This window comes from Solanum dulcamara, chromosome 2, assembly GCF_947179165.1.
Source record: "Solanum dulcamara chromosome 2, daSolDulc1.2, whole genome shotgun sequence".
Classification (NCBI taxonomy): Eukaryota; Viridiplantae; Streptophyta; class Magnoliopsida; order Solanales; family Solanaceae; genus Solanum; species Solanum dulcamara.
The window spans coordinates 3,416,279-3,436,268 of NC_077238.1; the positions used below are offsets into that span (position 1 = coordinate 3,416,279).

The 19,990-nt window shown below is 33.6% G+C and overlaps 2 protein-coding genes across 2 annotated transcripts; one reads left to right on the forward strand and one right to left on the reverse strand.

The window, feature by feature from the left end:
* The first annotated feature begins 1,459 nt into the window (after positions 1-1,459).
* On the forward strand, positions 1,460-3,221 carry LOC129874354 (transcription factor TCP18-like). The gene is made up of 2 exons (XM_055949628.1): positions 1,460-2,843; positions 2,929-3,221. Exons 1-2 carry the CDS (start codon positions 1,823-1,825, stop codon positions 2,934-2,936), a joined length of 1,029 nt encoding a protein of 342 aa, XP_055805603.1. The 5' UTR covers positions 1,460-1,822; the 3' UTR covers positions 2,937-3,221.
* Positions 3,222-14,645: 11,424 nt separating this feature from the next.
* LOC129880000 (uncharacterized) lies at positions 14,646-19,037 on the reverse strand. Its single transcript, XM_055953796.1, has 7 exons — positions 18,915-19,037; positions 17,386-17,448; positions 17,207-17,286; positions 16,049-16,157; positions 15,765-15,924; positions 15,414-15,577; positions 14,646-15,317 (listed from the first exon to the last, which is right to left on the reverse strand). The coding sequence occupies exons 1-7, from the start codon at positions 18,915-18,917 to the stop codon at positions 14,988-14,990; spliced, it is 909 nt and encodes a 302-aa protein (XP_055809771.1). The 5' UTR covers positions 18,918-19,037; the 3' UTR covers positions 14,646-14,987.
* Positions 19,038-19,990: the final 953 nt, after the last annotated feature.

Below are 19,990 nucleotides of genomic sequence, written 5' to 3' on the forward strand. Positions count from 1 at the left end.
CAAACATTATATTCAACCTGGCTCTGATAGGGTCATTCTTGCACCTACGACTCACCATGGGCTGTACGTAGGATGTTGGCATTACCCAATAACTCCCCCCTCCCCCACAAACGAAACACCTGCCCACATGTAGAGTGTTGTTTGTAGTAATTGAACCCACAGTCTTATGACTCTTATCTCTGATATATACTACTTGTTAGAATCAAACACTTACTATATATTATGATTGTATAAGGCCAACACCATTTTAGTTCTTACTCATATCCATTAAGCAAACGTCATATTTGACTATGAATCTCATGCACCCAGACTATCTCCACACTTGAATCTAACCAAAAGGGCAGTCCAGTGCACTAATTTCTTCTATGTGCAGAGAAAAGAGTTGAACCACAAAGATCTATATTGTACGTAATTTTATTCTGTATTTTTACTAGAGATTGTTTTCATTGCTTGAATATGTGACATCCTAATCACATTACAATAACTTTACCAATTATGTCAAGATTTTTCTTTCCGCACTTCGAACCTAACCATCCCAACACTATTCATCCATTACAACCAAATGCACAAGTGCTAAGAGAAGCCATTACAACCTTAACTTGAAATTAATCTTTTAAAACTTTTTATGTCACATAACAAAGTTTGATTTTAGAAAATTATTTAGTTGTTTTCATACCTTGTAGATGCAATTTAATGTGCTAGTTACATTGCATGGCCATAAGAAACAAAAAAAAAATGTTAATACTAAGGAAAGTGACATATTAGACAGGCAGTCAAAGGTGTATAACTTTTAAAGTTGCATAGGTGTTAAAGCAAACAAGTTTGATCATAATTGGTCCTCCTTTTTAGCTTTCATAGCTACCAATAGGTTGGGGCAATATCTACATTTTTTATAGTAAAAAATATGTCTTTTTCTCTCATTTTTTTTAATTTCAAAATTAAAGAATATTTTGATACATTTAACATATTTTAAACTTAAGATTATTAATTTTTTTTTTAATTTTTTTAAATTTTGTGTCAAATTAAAATATATCAAATAAATTAAAACGAATGGATGGAGTATCCTTTAATTTTTTAATTAGACCTCTACCAAAGGTCCACAAAGGAAAATAATATCTTTGTACCTGTCTTCCTCTTAACTAGGTCCAGTTACTATCTATCTCTCACCTTCCGCCACGTGGCAGTGTCACGTACTCACATTCTAGTCCTCTCTTTTTAAATGTAATGATATGTAAAATGTTTTTTTTTCCTATGAAGTCATCTAAACAATAATCATTTATTATAACTCATATGATTTATTGGATTCAAAATAATCAATTATTTATACTTATTCTGTAAGTTTTTAACACATATACAATATCTGGTCAAAACTATTGAAGTCATTTGACTTATAATATGGATGACCTTTTATATTCGCTGAGTGTATATATATTGATAATGTATAAATTATTGACTTATTGCAATTCAATTTGTTGACACAATTTTAGATATAAATAGGTACTTTTTTGTTACTTGCAATGATATTTACCATTCTAGGATTCCACCACTATGTTCTACAATTTCTAGGGTACAATTTCTTCTTCATCTTCTTCTTTTTCCTTCATTCAAATGTATTAGTCAAGCCCTAGTCTCTACCCTAGTAAACCCACTCCCAAAGCTTCATCTTTTCCTTTTCTTTATTCCTCTCACCAAAGATATATGTTCTTTATGTAATAAAGCAACACCTAAGGTTCTTGATAACTTGAAAGATTAATAACCAAAACCCTAGTTTGATTGGCCACTTTTGGAGATTTGTCTTTTTTATTCTTACAAAACCCTATATATGTTTCCTAAAAGCAACATCATCCATGACCCTTTTTCCTACACCTCACAAGAATTACTTAATACACATGACCATCATCATCATCAAAACCCTAATTCAACTTCAAAAGTAGTAGTAGAAGAAGAAGAAGATCATCCATTTTTCTTGAATAACTTCCCATCTCCATTTCTTGATGACCATGAACTCCCACTAAGCCAAATATTTTCTCAAAAGCATCATCAAGAGCTAGAGGCTAGTGAGAACCATGACATTAGTAAAGCTGATCCGGACAACGCCATCAAAGATAACCATAGCATTGACAATTCAAGATCTACACGGCTCAACACGAAAATCATGGGAGATCAGAGTTCAAATCTGGCTATCACAAGAAAAATCCCTAGTGAGCCAGCCACATCATCAAAGAAGAGAAAACTAAGTGCAAAACCACGAAGGAGAACAGGAAAAAAGGATAGGCATAGCAAGATTTGCACAGCTCAAGGAGTGAGAGACAGAAGGATGAGATTGTCCCTTCAAATAGCACGTAAGTTCTTCGATCTCCAAGACATGTTAGGGTTTGATAAGGCAAGTAATACCATAGAATGGTTGTTTACCAATTCCAAGAATGCCATCAAAGAGCTCTCAAAAAACATCCCACAAGAGAATAATAGTAGTGAAAACAATGATGATAATAGGAAATTGAGAAAAATTGGTTCAAATGAGAAGCCAATAAGAGCAATGGCAAGGGAAAAGACCAAAGAGAATATGATGATCAAATTAGGTCACAACAAAAAGGGCAATCAAGAATTGGATGAAACAAACCCTAAATTAGGGTCAAATTCAAAATCTCTTGAACATCAATTTGCTAATGTTGGGATCATGGAAAAGTACTTAGGTGGTGCAAGCTATTCCTCAATAACTTCTATATTTGATTATGACAACAATGGAATAATCAAAGGAGACATAGATATTTCTGACAATTGCTTCAATTTGGGGATTCATGAAAATTTTTCAATGACAAGTGAGGTTCAAATCCCATTTGCAGGTAATAACCCTAGCTCAATTTATTTGGACAATTTAAGATTTCATCAATTTTAGATTCTGGACCAAGAAAATCATTTCTCCTGCAGGCATTTAAGACAAAAAAGGGCAGCTCGATACATTAAGCTCCTGTTATGTAACGGGGTTTGGGGAAGGGCCGGAGCCGGACCACAAGGGCATTAAGACTATTTTTGTTTTTGGTTTGTTGATTTATGGAATATGGCAAAGTTTGGTATTTTTGAACTTTGCTACTTGATTGTGAGAGGTTGAGAACTAATAAAAATTTATGTTTGTACTACTTGCTTTTGTTGATTTGGGATTTCTTTTATTATTAGATTTTGGGATACAGTTATATAGATATATAGTGTTACTAACTATGTTGCTTGAATTCTCTAAAAATATTATGACACCCAAGCAGGATCTTCTAGAAATACACTATTTTTGAAAGATTCAACACCTACCACACACTAGTCGCTACATTTTTTAAGATCCCGAGCAACCTGAGTTAATTATAGAGTTGTTTATGCTTCTTTAGAATTACTTCCAGAATATTCCATATACATAATACAATATTAAGTAGTTCATCAAATTTATACAAAATAATCGTGTTATATTAAGATCCTCCATGAGTTATTCTACCTTATATTCTATCTTTTTCAGACCTCGTTCTGAGATTTCTATCAATATGTTATTGTTGTTGAAAAATGGCATGTTAGCTAGCTACCAATTATCTAGGTGGATATTAAGGTCAAGCAGTACTGTTCTAGATGTTGGAGGTTTTATAATTATTTTTAACTGTGGAAGTTATTTATTTATTTAAAGATATTTTTGAATTTTGTCAGAAGAGGATATTGTAGCTGAGCTGCAGAAAATTATGGTAGAATTTAAACTAGTTGTGCTCAATCATATGAATATTCCATTTTATATATTTATGGCAATTTATTATTTAGAAGATTCATTAAAGATAGACTATAATTAGGTTAGTTGTAAACTTAATGCAACCCTCATCTTCTATCTATATTTAGAATCTATGGAGTAGCCACATGTATGATAAGGTTTCATTACTTCTCTTCTATTTTTACGTCGAGATCAGTTTAGGGGATACCAGTACTCAAAAACTTGATTAAGTTATGAAAATTTCTTAATGTACGTACGACACTTAAAAAGATAATTACATGTTAGATTTCTTTTTCTTCCTCTCATTTTTACTTGTATAGGTTTGTTAATAATATAGTCGTAATATTTGCTAGAATTCTTATCAATATCTTATCATTCATTCATAGCACAATGAAAATTCAATGCTTCAATAACTCGATTGGTAAGACAAAAACTTTTAGTTAGGTGATCAAGATTAGACTTGATCAAATATATCTCAAATTCCATGATCACTTCTTAATTACTTAAATTATTAACAGAACTAATTAAAACAAAAAGTGTTTTTTATGCATGGCTTATTATTCAACAAGTCAAATGCAATTTCTATCTATAGATTTAAGAGACATTAATTTTTCCTTGTGGTATATTTATTGTAAGTGTCAGATGCCCCACATTATTTAATATTGACTTTTTTATGTACCCTCAAATTCATATTCATTACATATATAGTCAAAGTAAAAGACAAGTCATGTTCAAAATAATAAATATCAGCACATACAATTGAATGAAACTTTTAATTTGCAGACAACATATACCATTTTTTATTTTTACGGTTTCAATATAATTTAACATGTATAACAGATTATTCGTTGTATTTTTGAACTATTTATCATGTTTGTTATAAATAGTTACCATTTGTTATTGTTGGCGAAGAGTAATTTGATACGAAAAAATATTATATTGTACTGTTAATGTTAATGTATATAACTTTAATCTTATATATCAACAACTAATGTTAACTTCCCAATTTGTACATCAAACTTTAGCAGTCAAAAGCAATAAATTGAAATAATTAATGGTGCATTAAATGAGGAAATACACAGAGGAACTGACATATTGATTTTACCAGAGGAAAACTATAGTCGAATCCAATTTCCATCTTATTCTATTCCGACTATATTATTCTCATTTTCTGCTATTCTAGTTATTGTACCCCGGAAAATATTGTTTAGATTTTTTAAAAATATTAAATATATCACTTTTGGAGGATTTGTTATATATTCAATAATATTATTAAAGTGTTCGAGCAACATAGTCTTTGAGCATATACATTTCATGTGTTCTTCATTTTTATTCATTGATGATTAGCACAAAAAACAAATGGTTACTAGGGATGGCAAACAGGGCGGGGCAAACAGGTTCGAGACGGGTTGAAATTAATAATTTCTTTTCAAAATTGATGTGAGGCGAGGCGGGGCTGTGCAAATTGAAAACATTTTTTTTTGCTATGCGAGACATGGTGGATTGGATTACTCTTTACAAGTTTCCCTGCATGTGGCTCGTCCGTGATAACTTCTTCGGATTTGCGTGAACTAGCGGACCGATCACTAAGTGGGGATGCTCCCTCCGGCATGAGCTGTTAGACTGATCATGATACAAGAGGTGTCTGCACCCTGGGCTGTTGATACAATAGTCAGGAAAATTCTTACATTGTTGAGGGATAAATCTCATCTGAGTTCCACTTCTTCCTCAATCCACTCTAAGAAAAAGGCAAGTACAGCTACTCTACAGGGCTTGACATGCCGCGAATCCTCTTGAAAGAGAGGGATGCCTTCGGGAACGCGGACACAGGTGCGAATTTATCCCGCAATTGCCCCTTCTCGCACCGTTTGCCATCCCTAATGGTTAGTACATAGAGTTTGCCCTAGAATATGCAAAGTGAAACTTATTACTTTTTTTGTTTGTTTGTCTGTTTTCCACCCCGGTGTTCAATATTTATGTTGATATCCGATTAAATTCGAGTTTGAGCCGGAAAGTTCTACAAGAATATTTTCTAATAAAAACGACTTCATACCCAAAAATCAAACCTTAAATCACTGGCAAACATGAATGTATGCTAAAGTAAAGTTTCTCCATTGCTAATTAATATTTTATATTTAATTTTTTAATAGATTGGGAATGAAATCTAACCAACAATTAGTTGTCTCCACTAGTAGTTGGACTTAAAGATGTTATATTTCATATTCTATGTCAATATAGTACTTTGAGAGAGCTCAACTTGATAATATTACAATCACTAGCACTAAATTATTGGCAGTCTACAACAAAGAAAAAAGACAACACTATTTCATAGAGCTAATTACATTTATTGCAGCATTTTAAAAAAATGTACTACAGAAAAGAATAGAAAGAATAATAACATACTACAAGTAAATCTATTGGGTTGACTATAGTAAATTGATGTTACCAGCTCAATAAATTCATTCAAGTGGAGTCAAAGACATATGTCATTTAAGCTATTTCTTCATGAACGACCTATTCCCATCATTAGGAATAGGTCAAGGGAAGGATTTTGGGCCAGAAAAATTTGGGTAGTAACTTCGGAAAAATTTAGCCTAGGCCAGACTTGGATGAATTCTGAGTCAGGTGAAGTCTAGGGTGATCACGTGAATGATGGTAGATCACATCTCTAATTTGATTGGATAGGCTGATAGCCAAGACAATACAGAGCATTTACGGCTTCGTGAAATCGCATTCGGGTGAGTAAAACTCTCGTAATCGAAGTTAGTGTGAAGTGTATATTTTAATATATCCTTTGAAGAGGGTGTGTTGTGAAATAGGGGCTTGGAGCACAAACTCTGAGCTCACTGTTTCCACATACCCTCCAAAGCAGGATGGGTCGCGCCAGAGCAAGGCAATCGCGGCTAAAGTCGTGACAAAGTCCAGAAATGGTCCTTTTCTAAAAAATCAGTTTCTAAGACTTCAAGAGGCGACCTAGAGCGAATTTTATCAATTTTCTACGGATTTCCATGCTTAAGATAAGGATTTTACTCCCTAAATTCATCCTTTGATTCCTAGAACCTAGAATTTATGGTTGGCAATCATTGGAGGAGGGTTTGAACTGAAAACTAATGGTGGAAAATAGCCTTAGGGTGGGATTAGGATCATGGATTTCACCTAGGGTGTGGAATGTGTTATATTTCATGATAGTTAGGCCATGGTGTTTATCCTTTATATGTGTTTACTGTTTCTAGAACAAGAACGAGAAGAATGAACCCGAAAAGAAAAAAACTCTTACTTTGTAATGTTGTTAAAGCGTGAATTTAAAATAGGTGATGGTCTAGTTTCCCGTATGTGTTTCATATACTTATTAAATTGCTTCATGATATGCATGTTTGTATATAAATAGGAAATCTGCTAGATTATGTGTGAAATAATCATTAGCTGGCCTGTTTTGTGATGAACCTATTCTTGGCGATATAATGTTGTAAATACTGATTGTATTTGTGATTGTGGTATGTTTGCGTCGGTTGTCACGTTCCAGCACATAATTGGATCGGGTGTCACATTCCGACACAAAATTGATTATTTGTATGTCCCTTGAGAGGACCCTTGTGTAAAGTTATAACATGTGGAAAATATAAAGTTGTGATATTGTTGAATATGGTTGAACCTGAGATTAGTTGATTTATTCTGTATATGTATATGCCTATTGTGTGGAATTTACTTGTCTATGATCCGCTTGCTGGCTAATCGCGTAATTCTACCAGTACACCATTATTTTTGTGTACTGATACTACTCTTACTCTGCCATTTTGTTGAGTACAGGACATATTCAGCCGGCTGTGAGAGACCTCGTCTAGAAGAGTAAATCTTGTTAGAGTTCAAGGGTGAGCTATTTGTTTCAAGTTGCCGTGGACTCTTCTCTATTCTAGTCTTATTTTTCAGGACTCAAATTTTCAAACACTGTTTAGTTTTATGACTTTTTTGGGGAGTTTTCTCCTTTTTCTTTACATTGACATTTCATTAGAGTTTTGGTACGTATGACTTTCAGTTCCTAGGATGTTTTCACATTTCATTATTATTAAAATTGTTAGCTGAGTTTATGGAAACTCAGTATTATTTTTGGTTTTATTCTTGTTTCTGCAAGTCTTTAATTATTATCTCTTAAGTTTGACAAGTTGGACTGTAAAAATGATTCTCCCACTAGAGGGTTATTGTGGGTGTCAGTCAATGCGGGTCGGGGTCTTGACAAGGCTGGTATCAGAGCCTAAATTCATTGATCTCGTCATACCAAAATAAGTCTAGTAGAGTCTTGCAGAATGGTATAGAGACGTCTATACTTTTCTTCGAGAGGCTACAAGATTTTAGAAAAAGTTTCATTGTTTTCTTTCCTTCGTGCTATAACTTGATTCCAATCCAAATTAATATCTAACCTCTTTCACTCTTCTGTCCGCAGATGGTCAAAACTCTCTATAACGATATCAGGACCGTAGTTCCAGTGGACCCAGAAGAAGAGCCATTCTTTCGACGGTTCGAGGGCATGGCAGAGGAAGAGCCAGGAAAGGGAGACGAGGCAGGGAAAGAGAGAGAGTAGCACCTGCCAGAGTGGAGGTCCCTATTGAGGAGGTGCTGGTAGGTGAGGCCCCTCCTGCTCCCCAGAATGAGTTCGAAGAAGAGGTGGAATTTGGAGAAGAGCAAGAGTAGGCTGAACAAGAGGAGGACACTTAAACTGGTGCCGCTGGTATTCTCCCTTTGGATCCAATTTAGCTCAGCAGATCATGGCCTTTCTGAGTGGGTTGACTGGCACTAGAGTGATCTCCACCACGCCTGTAGCACCTATTCCTGTTGCTCATTCGTTTGCTGTTGTAGCTCAACCAACAAATGAGGTGGTAGGCACAAATGTATTTTTCAGGCCACTAATGGGTCATGTGATGACTAGTACTGAGCATGACATGCTCACTAAGTTCCTCAAACTCAAACCCCAGTCTTCTAGGGTACAAAAAATGAAGATGCTTATGAGTTTATTTTGGATAGTTATGAGAGGTTGCACAAGCTGGGTATAGTGCACCAACATGGAGTAGAGTTTGTGACGTTCCAGCTATAGGGCGAGGCCAAGCAGTGGTGAAGGGCTAATGTGGAGGGTCGTTCGCCTGTGTTGCCCCCACTCTCTTGGGTTCATTTTTATGTTCTATTCCTAGAAAAGTATGTGCCCCGTACCTTGAAGGACTGAAAGAAGAATGAGTTTATGGCCCTTGAGTAGAGAGGGTTATCAATGGCTTCTTATGAAGCCAAGTTTTATGCATTGTCCAGGTACACCATCCTGCAGGTCATTACAGAGGAGGAGAGGATCAGGTTGTTCGTGAAGGGGTTGAACCCCGAGCAAAGAGATTTATCAGCGATGACTATTCTAGTAAATCAGTTCCATTTCAATAGGATCGCTATAGATCGACTTTTAGTGGCGACATCACCCGCTACAAAACCATTTTTCTTTAGCAGCAATTCATGTCGCTGCAATAGCCAGTTACTTTTAATGGAAACCAAATGTCGCCACTATAACTTAATTTTTCAATAATTTTTTTTTAATGCTAATAGATTTTGCATTATTAATTTTCTAAAATAAATATATAGGTATATTTCTGTCAATATTAAAAACATCCAATATTATAACAGAAAGCACCAGAAAATTTCTTAAATTGAAATATCATTATTCTTCTACTAAAAGGTCAATTAAAGATATGTTGTACATTTATAGGTCGCCACTAATAATTTTTAGCAGTGACATCTTATAGGTCGCCACTAATTCTTCTTCAACCTAAGTTTTATTAGAAAATTTTAGTTCACTTTTGTGGCGGCCGAAACATAGTCACCACAAAAACGTTATTATTAGTGGCAATAATAAGAATCGCCAGTAATACCATAATCTTTTGTGGCAATCTTTCCAAGTTGCTCCAAAAGTTCTTGTTTTTGTGGCAACCGTGTGTGTTACCACGAAAAGTTGCCGCAAAATATCATGTTTCTTGTAGTGGAGCTAGGACCATGGATTTGGGCTAGAGTGTGAATTGTGTTATATTTAATGATAGTTAGACCATGGTGTTGATTCTTTATATGTGTTTATTTTTTCTAGACAAGAACGAGAAGAACGAACCCGAAAAGGGAAAACTCTTGTATTTTAAGATTGTTGAAGCGTGAATTTGAGGTAGGTGATGGTCTAGTTCCCCGTATGTATTTCATATACTTATTAAATTAAATCATGATATGCATGTGTGTATATGAATAGGAAAACCTGCTAGATTATGAGCCCGTTTGGATGGGCTTAAAAAAAGTAACTTTTATGTATGAAGTGTTTTTAGAACTTTGAAGTGCTGAAAGTTATTTTTATAAATAAGCAGTTGAGTGTTTGGATAAAAGTGCTTATGTTGAAAATAAGTGTTTGAATTTTAGGGTTAAAAGAATAAAAAGGGTAGTTTGAGAATTTAGTTAAAATATAAGGGATATAAAAGTAATTTACATGGTCAAACAAAATGGCTTTAAACACTTAAAAAAAGTTAGAAATCCTAACTTTCATTTTTGACTGACTTTAAGAACTTTATGGCTTAAAATTAGCATTAGGCAAACACGTCCAAAAGCTAAAAAAGAGCTTATAAGTTAGTTTGACCAACTTAAAGCCAATCCAAACAGTCTCTATGTGTGAAATGATCACTTGCTGGCATGTTTTGTGATGAACTTGTTCTTGGCGATATAATTTTGTAAATATTGAATGTATTTGTGATTGTGGTATGTTTGGATCGGGTATCACGTTCCGACACAAAATTGATTGTTTGTAGGTCCCTTGAGAGGACCCTTGTGTAAAGTTATAGCATGTGGAAAATATGGAGTTGTGATATTACTGAATATGGTTGACCTTGGGATTAGTTTATTTATTTTGTATATGTATATGCCTATTGTGTGGAATTTACTTGTTTATGATCCGTATACTGGCTAATCGCGTGATCCTACCAGTACACCATTATTTTTGTGTACTGATACTACTTTTGCACTGCTATTTTGTTGAGTACAAAACATATTCAGCCGGCTGCGGATAGACCTCAGTTAGAAGAGTAAAACTTGTTCTAGTTCAAGGGTGAGCTATTTGTTTCAAAGCTGTCGCGGACTCTTCTCTGTTCTAGTTCCTTTTTCAGGACTCAGATTTTCAAACACTGTTCAGTTTTATGACTTCTTTTGGGAGTGTTCTCCTTTTTCTTTACATTGACATTTGATTAGAGTTTTGGTACGGACGACTTCTAGTTCTTAGGATGTTTTCGTATTTCGTTGTTATTAAAATTGTTAGCTGAGTTTATGAGAACTCCGTATTATTTTTGGTTTTATTCTTGTTTCCGCAAGTCTTTAATTGTTATCTCTTAAGTTTGATAAGTTGGGATGTAAAAATGGTTCTTCCACTCGAGGGTTATTGTGGGTGCCAGTCACGGCGAATTGGGATCGTGACATGACCTTCACAGTCAAATATCATGACACGTATTATTCATTTTGACTTAGCAAATCCCACAAATTTATTTCTTGAGCTATATTATTTGACTAAAAAAAGTGCATACTAATTAAGCTAGAAAGCCTGTCAATCATTCTTCGTAATCCACCCTCATCGGTTTGGGCGGAGCCATCCTAGCGAAGGGTGGTCTAGTGCACAATCTTCAGCGAAAAATTATATGGTGTATAGAGATTAAAAGTTAACTATTATGAGGATATATTTAATTTTTTATACCTTAAACATAATCGAAAAAAATTGTATATTCTTCACCAAATTTCTGACTCCATCACTACTCATGAGCCCGTACTCTATCATGGACATCACAATGAACTAAACCAATTTCACCTAATATCAACAATTGATTCAATAGATTAGATTTGAAAAGGTTTGAGTGATGAAATTGAAAACAGGCAAAGAAAACCAATGCTTGAAAAATTTATGAGTAAATTCCATTTAAACACTCTAACTACGACTTGATCTAATTAATCACTTGAACATATGATAAAATATTTTTATTAGACACTTATGGATCAAATATTTGAAATACTTTTAGACGTGTTATCAAGTATCTATTAGATAGTTAAGTTAGCCAAATAAAATACGCCACCTCTTTTATAATAGACCGACACCATTTGGATATAACGCAAAATGGTCTTAATTAGTTCATATACAATGATAGACCATAAGATTAACGAACATTTCAATACATTTTACATATTTTTAATTTAGACTATAAAATTTTAAAAATATTTTTTACTTTCTTAAATTTCATGTCAATTAGATAAACAACTTAAAACAAAAGACTTCATTTCATTCTTCTTCTATACCGTCGCTTGAATAAAGACACCCAATCGGCCGACTTTCCCAAATGCCCCCAAGCAATTTTTTCTATCTATTTTGTATTTATTTCCTCTTGACTAATTGAAGTCCAACATAAAAAGTTGGCATTTCATGTTCTTATTCAAGACATTATGAACCACGAAAAGAAATACCTCTTTTAAACTTCACCAACCATTTAGTCACTTTCATTTTAATTAATTTAACTTCATAAAAAGTCGTGCCTCTTTTCTTCAATAATTTTTTACCCATCTGACACTTTGTACTCAGATCAGTAGTAGTATATAACAAGAAAAAAGTGATAACAATAGTTTATGTTTTGATAGTAGTACAAAGAATATCAGAACACTTCCCAAGTAATTATTGATAAAATTCTTTATTATAAGCATCAATTGATAAAATAATTATCTTTTATATTTCAATTTATGCCATATATTTTCCTTTTTAATTAGCTTATTTTAAAAAGAAATGCACACTTCTATATATGACATGTTTTAGATTAAAAAAGAAATATTATAAAATTTTCATGCCGATTCAACTTACGTCATGAAAATTGAAGTGGAAGAAATAGTCAAATTGTAAAAATGATAACTAACCAACTATCATAAGTTATATATATATATATATTGATGTGTAAAAAATCTTTATACCATCAGTGTACTTTTGATAGAATTATTAAGCATTTATTGCCTTTTTCACCAAATTAGGTTCTGCTAGAAGAAGCACTATTCTATTCTTAAAATTGATCTTTGGAAGAAATAAGAAGCAGAACACTGATAGATGCAACATGTGCTTGGTTAGAAAGAAATTAAGGCGTCATGCGGAAGCTTACATTTGTAAATCATAGAGGCGATAAATTAAATGACAAAAACTATACTAAAAAGCATAATATTATTATACATATGAAAAAATTAATATCAAAGAAAAATATTAAAACTATTGAGAGAAAATCTCTCCTAAACAAAACTGTTTAAACGCCTATATTGTAGATGCTATTATGTTTTTTTTTACGAGAAGAGGGTTCTTCAACTTATAGAGTTTCAGAACTTTTCATCTAAGAAAAGGAATAACCCAAATATGAAAGAAAATCATGTTTTCCTTTCAGAAAAAATTAAAGAATTTATGATAATAGTGAAAAGTAAAATTCAAATAAGGTAAGAAAATCAAGGCAAAAACTCTAACAACATGTTTGTGTCAAAAGCTGTTACTTCTGTTGGAGACACAAAAGTCTCTGTATTTGTGTGTGTTTGAATATAGAATGCTCCTTAATTAACCTCCATCTAAAAGAAAGATAATTAATGTTGGCTGTGTTCCCATTAATATTGTGTCATATATTGGTTCTTCATGTGTTTTTTTTCTTATTCGGTGTTCACTATTAATATTGAGGTTCGATTAAATTTAGATTCGTATCACGAAGACATGTATTGGTATGTGTTGGATTGGGGTAAAACGCTTCATAACAAAAGTAACTTTGTTATCTTAAAAAATTCGAATTTGATACTACTGATTAAGAATGAATGAATACTTACCACTCTATCACGACTCTTGTCGATTGTGTCACATATTGGTTCTTTTTGTGTGTTTTTCAATTTTCCTATTAATATTGAGTTCCGACTAAATTCAAATTTTCACCGAAAAGTCGGATGAAGAGCTCTTGACAAAGACAACTTAGTTACCCAAACAACTCGAGAAATCTGATGGGGCCAGATATTTTACTTATAGCCGTTTGCACATGTTTTTTTTTTCATTCTTTTTTGTTTTGAAAAAACTAAAATAACGTTCGATTGTATTATTGAACTGAACTTTTGAAGGAAAAAAAAATCTATTTCAAGTTCCAAAAAGTGTTTTTGACAAGCTTTTAAGTGAATTTTCTTTTTCACTCAATTTTTTTTACTTTTTCTCAAGTTAAATACATATACATACCCAACTTCAACTTCTAAATATCTTTTTTCTTTCAACTTTTTTCAAATATCATATTTTTTTAAAACTTAAAGCATGTTTTAACTTAGTTGATAATGTTGAAACTAATCTTATAAATAAACAGTTGCGTCTTTGGAGAGAGGAGTAGAGTCATTCTATACCCATATGCATTTATATTTTGTAAAAGATTAGTGGTTGCGTGGTGAATTTGAAGTGTCAGGTGGCTTAGACTTTTGGGTTAATTTTTGGAATTTAGTATAGGGTACTAGTAAGAACAATAGGTTAATAAACCATCAGCAATAGAGAATTTTCTTAGAGTTGCAGAGATAGGAGAGAAATCTCAAGAAATCAAATAAGTACGCATAGCTAAAGTTATTCACGCTTGTCATAAATCCTAGTAGTCAAGAATAGGGTAGAAAGCTAAGTTGTTCGAACTCGCGGGAATTGTTGATATGAGTGTGGATTTAGAGGTCGAATTCGCAGGTCTGCATCCTACACCCACATTGTAGGTGTCGGATTCAAAGGTACATATCCCACACCCACATTGTGTCGCTGAAAGTGAAGAGTCCGAGCTCCTTAGTAAAGAAAGTAACTTGTTGCATCTTTCACTGCTATACAATTTATCTGTCACTCCACTAAACGAGTACATTCTTTCAATCTGTCAAAAAAAAACAAGTAATTTTTACTTGGGAACATTCTTGATACGTGGTTCAGTACAAGCAAATAGAACCACCAACATATATTATGTGTAGTTCTAACTTCGCTGTGATGGATACAAATTCTCTTTCATTCTTGATAGATACACACAGTTAAAAACCGGAACGAAAATCACTCAGACAAACATCAAATCTGTACAAGTAAAACTCAACCGCCTACCCGGGCACTTAATAAGTAGGTAGAGATACTAAATTGTAAGTAGGAGACAACAAATTCCAACTCAATTCTCGATCAGGGAGGTTAACACATTTATCAGCAGGGGGAATCATTTTGTTAAATTCTCCTTTGTTTCTTAGATGAAACACTAGCTTCAGACCACGACGAGGGCTTAAATCCTCCAACCAGCAGCTTTGATGCAGCAGAAGCGTTTATTTTTCTCATCTTAGATTCTAGCTCTGAATGCTTCGAAGAACTAGACGATCCAGAAAAGATAGACCCAGAGTAAATGATGGCTCGCTTATCCCTTCTGTTCCTATCGAACTTATGAGCAAATTTAACACTTGCAGCAGCTGCAGCATCCTCTGTAGAAGGTGGTAGTAACCTAATACCAAATCCTGTTTTCTTAGCAGCAGCCTCTTCTTCGGCAACTCTTCTCTTTTGACCCTGTATACATGCCAGAGGATGATAAGGACTCAAGCGTCGAGTATAAAGGAATAAAGGAGGGAGACCAGAAAACTAGTAGTAAATAAGAAAACATACCCTAAGCTTGGCTCGAAGAGCCTTGTTCATCGCATAATCATCTGAATGTCTAGAATCAGATACTCGCTGAAGACGAACTAGTAAAGGCTCAGCTTTTTTCTTCTTCTTCAAGTCCTCCTCCTGGTGCTCAAGGCGATAAAAAGGATCTACCAACTTACTTTTATCTGGATATAGAAGTAGATCGGTTATTAACAAAATGCATTTCTCCTAATAATTACAGATCAATACGATAAATACTGTATGAAAAATTGCCGAGAGACTTCTATGCACCTGTCAATGCAATAGCTTTTAGAAACATGAATTTATCAAGAAATGCACCAAATAATTCTTCAATACAACTATAATACTTACCTTCATCTACTGGGAGAACCAAGGTTTCAGCATCTTCGGCGTCATAGTCTTCAGTCTTCTTTTGAGCTCCACTAATAATAACATACGCACAGTTTTTTGGATCTGTTTGAATGACAATTTCATGCTTGCAGCATGCAGATTTCATAGTAAAGCTCCATATCTAACATAAGTAAGGAATTACAATTAGCAAACAAAAAACAGAGAGTCATTTGAGTTGACAAATTTTGGCGTACAAGCGAGAATTTTATGGCTCATTAACTGCATCATGAAAAAAAAGAACTTACCTTTGTAGAGTAATAATTTCCTACTTGCTTTTTCTCAGCATTGAACCTCACACCCTTGGCAATCATCGACTCACATCCCCCACACCAGATATTAAATGGCATCTCAAACCTATAACAAAAGGATATCGGGTAGTAAGTGATGATGCTCATAACAGCAGAGAATAATGCATGAGAATACTAATAAAAAAATGCTGCATGAGCAAGACACTTCAAATTCCTTCTTTTGTAACTGAGCAGATTTCCACCATCATCATTTCCGAGATATTGAACTTAGTCTTAGCTTTACTACAATGAGCCCGTTTGGATTGGCTTCAACTTAAAGCCCCTTTTCAGCTTTTGGACGTGTTTGCCTAATGCTAACTTTAAGCCAGAAAGTTCTTAAAGTCAGTCAAAAATGAAAAGTTAGGATTCCTAACTTTTTTTTTTCTAAGTGCTTAAAGTCATTTTCTTTGACCATGGAAATTACTTTTATATCCCTTATATTTTAATTAAATTCCCAAACTACCCTTTTTATTCTTTTAACCCTAAAATTCACATAATTTTCCTCATTTAAGCACTTTTATCCAAACACTCAACTGCTTATTTATAAAAATAACTTTCAGCACTTTAAAGTTCTAAAAACACTTCATACATAAAAGTTACTTTTTTTAAGCTCATCCAAACGGCCTCAATGTTGTCAAGCAGGACACTTTCAAAAGTTTTGGGTCCAAGTATGCATTTCGAACCATCATGCTTACCAATGTCAATTGAGGTGAGAAACAGCCTCAAGCTAAAGTCCCAATATGTTAGGTGATACCTACTATTTAAATCTGTTAAAAAATTAAATCATGCTAATAAATTCTCCAGGTTAAGCAATTATAAGGCCAAGGAAGCAAGTCCGGCATCTCTTTTTTTTTTCCCTTTCATTCTATTTAGATAAGTCATCTGTATTACAATGTTTTATGACGTACATGAATGCTTCCTGGAAAAATGAGGAAGGTTTTGTGAGATGTTCATTGAAGGCGTAGTTTACAGCATGGTAAATCTCACTTCTTCTTTTTTTTTTTTTTTGGGGGGGGGGGGGGGTGAGGGGGTGGGGCATGCAATGCAATGGTAAACATCACTTCAAATTCTTCTACCCAATGGACAAGTAAAATAAAGAATTTCATAGTTCAGTACCTTATAATTAAAATGCCTTGGTCTATCTTTCTTGCTCTCTCTCGGAGAGCATGTTGACCATGGAACTTGTTCAGTGAGCCCTGAAACGAAACATGAATTAGTAACTAGAACTCTTTTCTGAATCCAATACTCCACCAGATACAGAAATGTAAGAATTAATTTTTTTAAAATCTATTTACCTTCTTGGGAGACCATTCTGGAGGATAGTAAAAGTTGTCTGCCCTAGCAGCTGCAAGTGAAGACTGCAAAACACATAAAAATAACAAACAACAATTTAGTACTAGCATTTTGAGAGTTAAAAGGAAAAAACAAAGAAATGAAAACTCAAGCCAAAAGTTCACTAGGAGCTTAGACAGAGTTGTCCTGTAAATTGTGTTACTGCACCTACCATAAAGTTAATTAGAGATACGTCTTTCGAATAGTTACTTACCGCACAACAACCGCTAAGATAGATAAGAATACAAGAAAATATACAGAGCTCACTGGTGAATAATAGAGCATTTCACAATGTTGATTGTTTGATGGGTGAAAAAAGAAAAAAATAACTAAAAAGGTAAGAAGGGAAAGTAAAAAAGGGAGAGATACATGTCATATCCGCTAGGAAGAAATGACTGGAAGGCCTTACACTCCATATAAGCTTTCACAACCTCTCAAAAAATGGACCAAAAAAACAAAAAGAGTCAACTTCCTCACACCTCTTACAATTTAGAAAAAAAAGGACACAGTAAATAGTTCTCAAAAGGATCAAATGCAGACACCCTCCTGCCCTTTTACCTTCACCTATCCTTACATGAACCGACCATATAATTAGAAGGAAGCCATCAAAATTACAGATAGCCTCATAGATTTTAATATTGAAAGTCATCATTGAAGATATTATACTGAAAGGTCTCTCTAAATCTCATTTCTTAGAATTAAATACTACAGCCTAAACTAGTAATCAATAGAAGATGGAAACCATAATCAAATAAATCAAGCAAGAAACAGTAACTAACCGCACCTCAACCTCAAACTAGTTGCATGAATACCATCTATACAACTCATTACACCCAGTAACAAACTCAGAGGATTCATTATACTTAACTATTTCTATGCTGACTGTCAATAAACCATAACCCTCATCCTTTTATGTGGACTTGAGACCAGCTACACATAGCGTAACTTACATAGCCAGAGCTAGATACCCTAATCAAGTAACAGCTCATCACAATCATACAATCAATGGCCAAATTGAACATCACCAACGAATGAATCGCAACTTTTCAGAAATAACTACCTTTTATGAATATATAGCAATTCCACTACCACGGGATAATTCTATCCACCAAGGCTAAGATAGATAAGACATAGGGGAAGAAATCACCTAGTCTATGCTGGAATTTGAACCTGAGACCTCATAATTCTCAAAACACTACACGACAACCTTGAGTAACTTTTACTAATATGTATTAATAGCCAAACTGGAACCCTTAATCATATAACAGCTCAAAAACTCTTTCGAAGGCAAATTCATAAGAGTGTATTTAAAATATTCAAACCTTCTATCATATTCAATTATGGATAATTCTGAACATATAACAACTCCAAATCAACACGATCATGGCACAAAAATAATAATTAAACATTGATATAAACCCTAGATGTTGAACAAAAACTGGAAAAAGTACGAATTACTCATGATTAACATTAAATCTTATGATCTACGTACCATTTTTTGATCTTCAGAGCTTCGTTTCTTTGATCGATACTTTGGATCCTTGAAGATTCGGTTTGGGGATTTTACGTTTCGATTGAATTTTGGGGATTGTTTGATGGTTTTATATGTGAACGAAACGACACCATATAGGGAATGGATTCAGGCGGCAAAAGCCCAAAAGCGCCGGTGCACTTTGATTAATGGGCCTGGACTAAATAAAGCAAGCAAACATTGGGCTTTGACAATCAGGCCCGTATTTAATATAATTGAAGGATATCATTTAAATTTTAACCTTTTAAAAAAAATAAAATTGTGCGAATATAATCTTTGAGAAATAATCATTGTAGACCATGTTAGATTAGGGTATAATATCTTTCTTATATATTGCTCAATTTTATAGATAAAATATTAGATTATCGTATAATATTCACGATAGCATACAAATTTTTAGGCTAGGTTTTCAGTTTTTTCTATAGAAATCTTTAGATTGTGGTATAAAAGGTTTTGAAGTTGGCAAGAAAAAGAAAAGGGGGATCATTTACAAAATAGAGGTTACACAGAGGAACAACTGATGAAAATTTTATGGTTTTCAAGACCCCTATTAAGGCATAGCCGTAATGTGCAAAGTTTTGTAAGTTTAACCAATTTAGAATCAACTTCAGTGTTTTGATATACACGTTCGAAGTTGCAAAAATTCGCATGCAAAATTATAAATTATATCTGAAGTTTGGCACGTTATTTATCCAAGCAAACTTTAAATATTTTTATCTAAAGTTCAAATATATACATTTGAAGTTTGATTAGTCAAAGTCTAACTTCAATCAATTGGAAAATAAATAAAACTTGAGATATTTTAAATTTATTTCAAGTTTGGCTTGATGGTCCAAACTTCACACACTTGTCTTGGTTGATCTTCTTTTGTCATAGTCTCATAATTTATTTATTTTTCAATATCATAATGAAGATTTGAGTTGTATAGAAATGTGAAAACCATTCTTGATAAATCCCACTAAAAGTGCACTTGTATTATTGCTTATTATTTGTTTCCCATAAACCCCCTATGTGACACAATCAATACATTATAACTA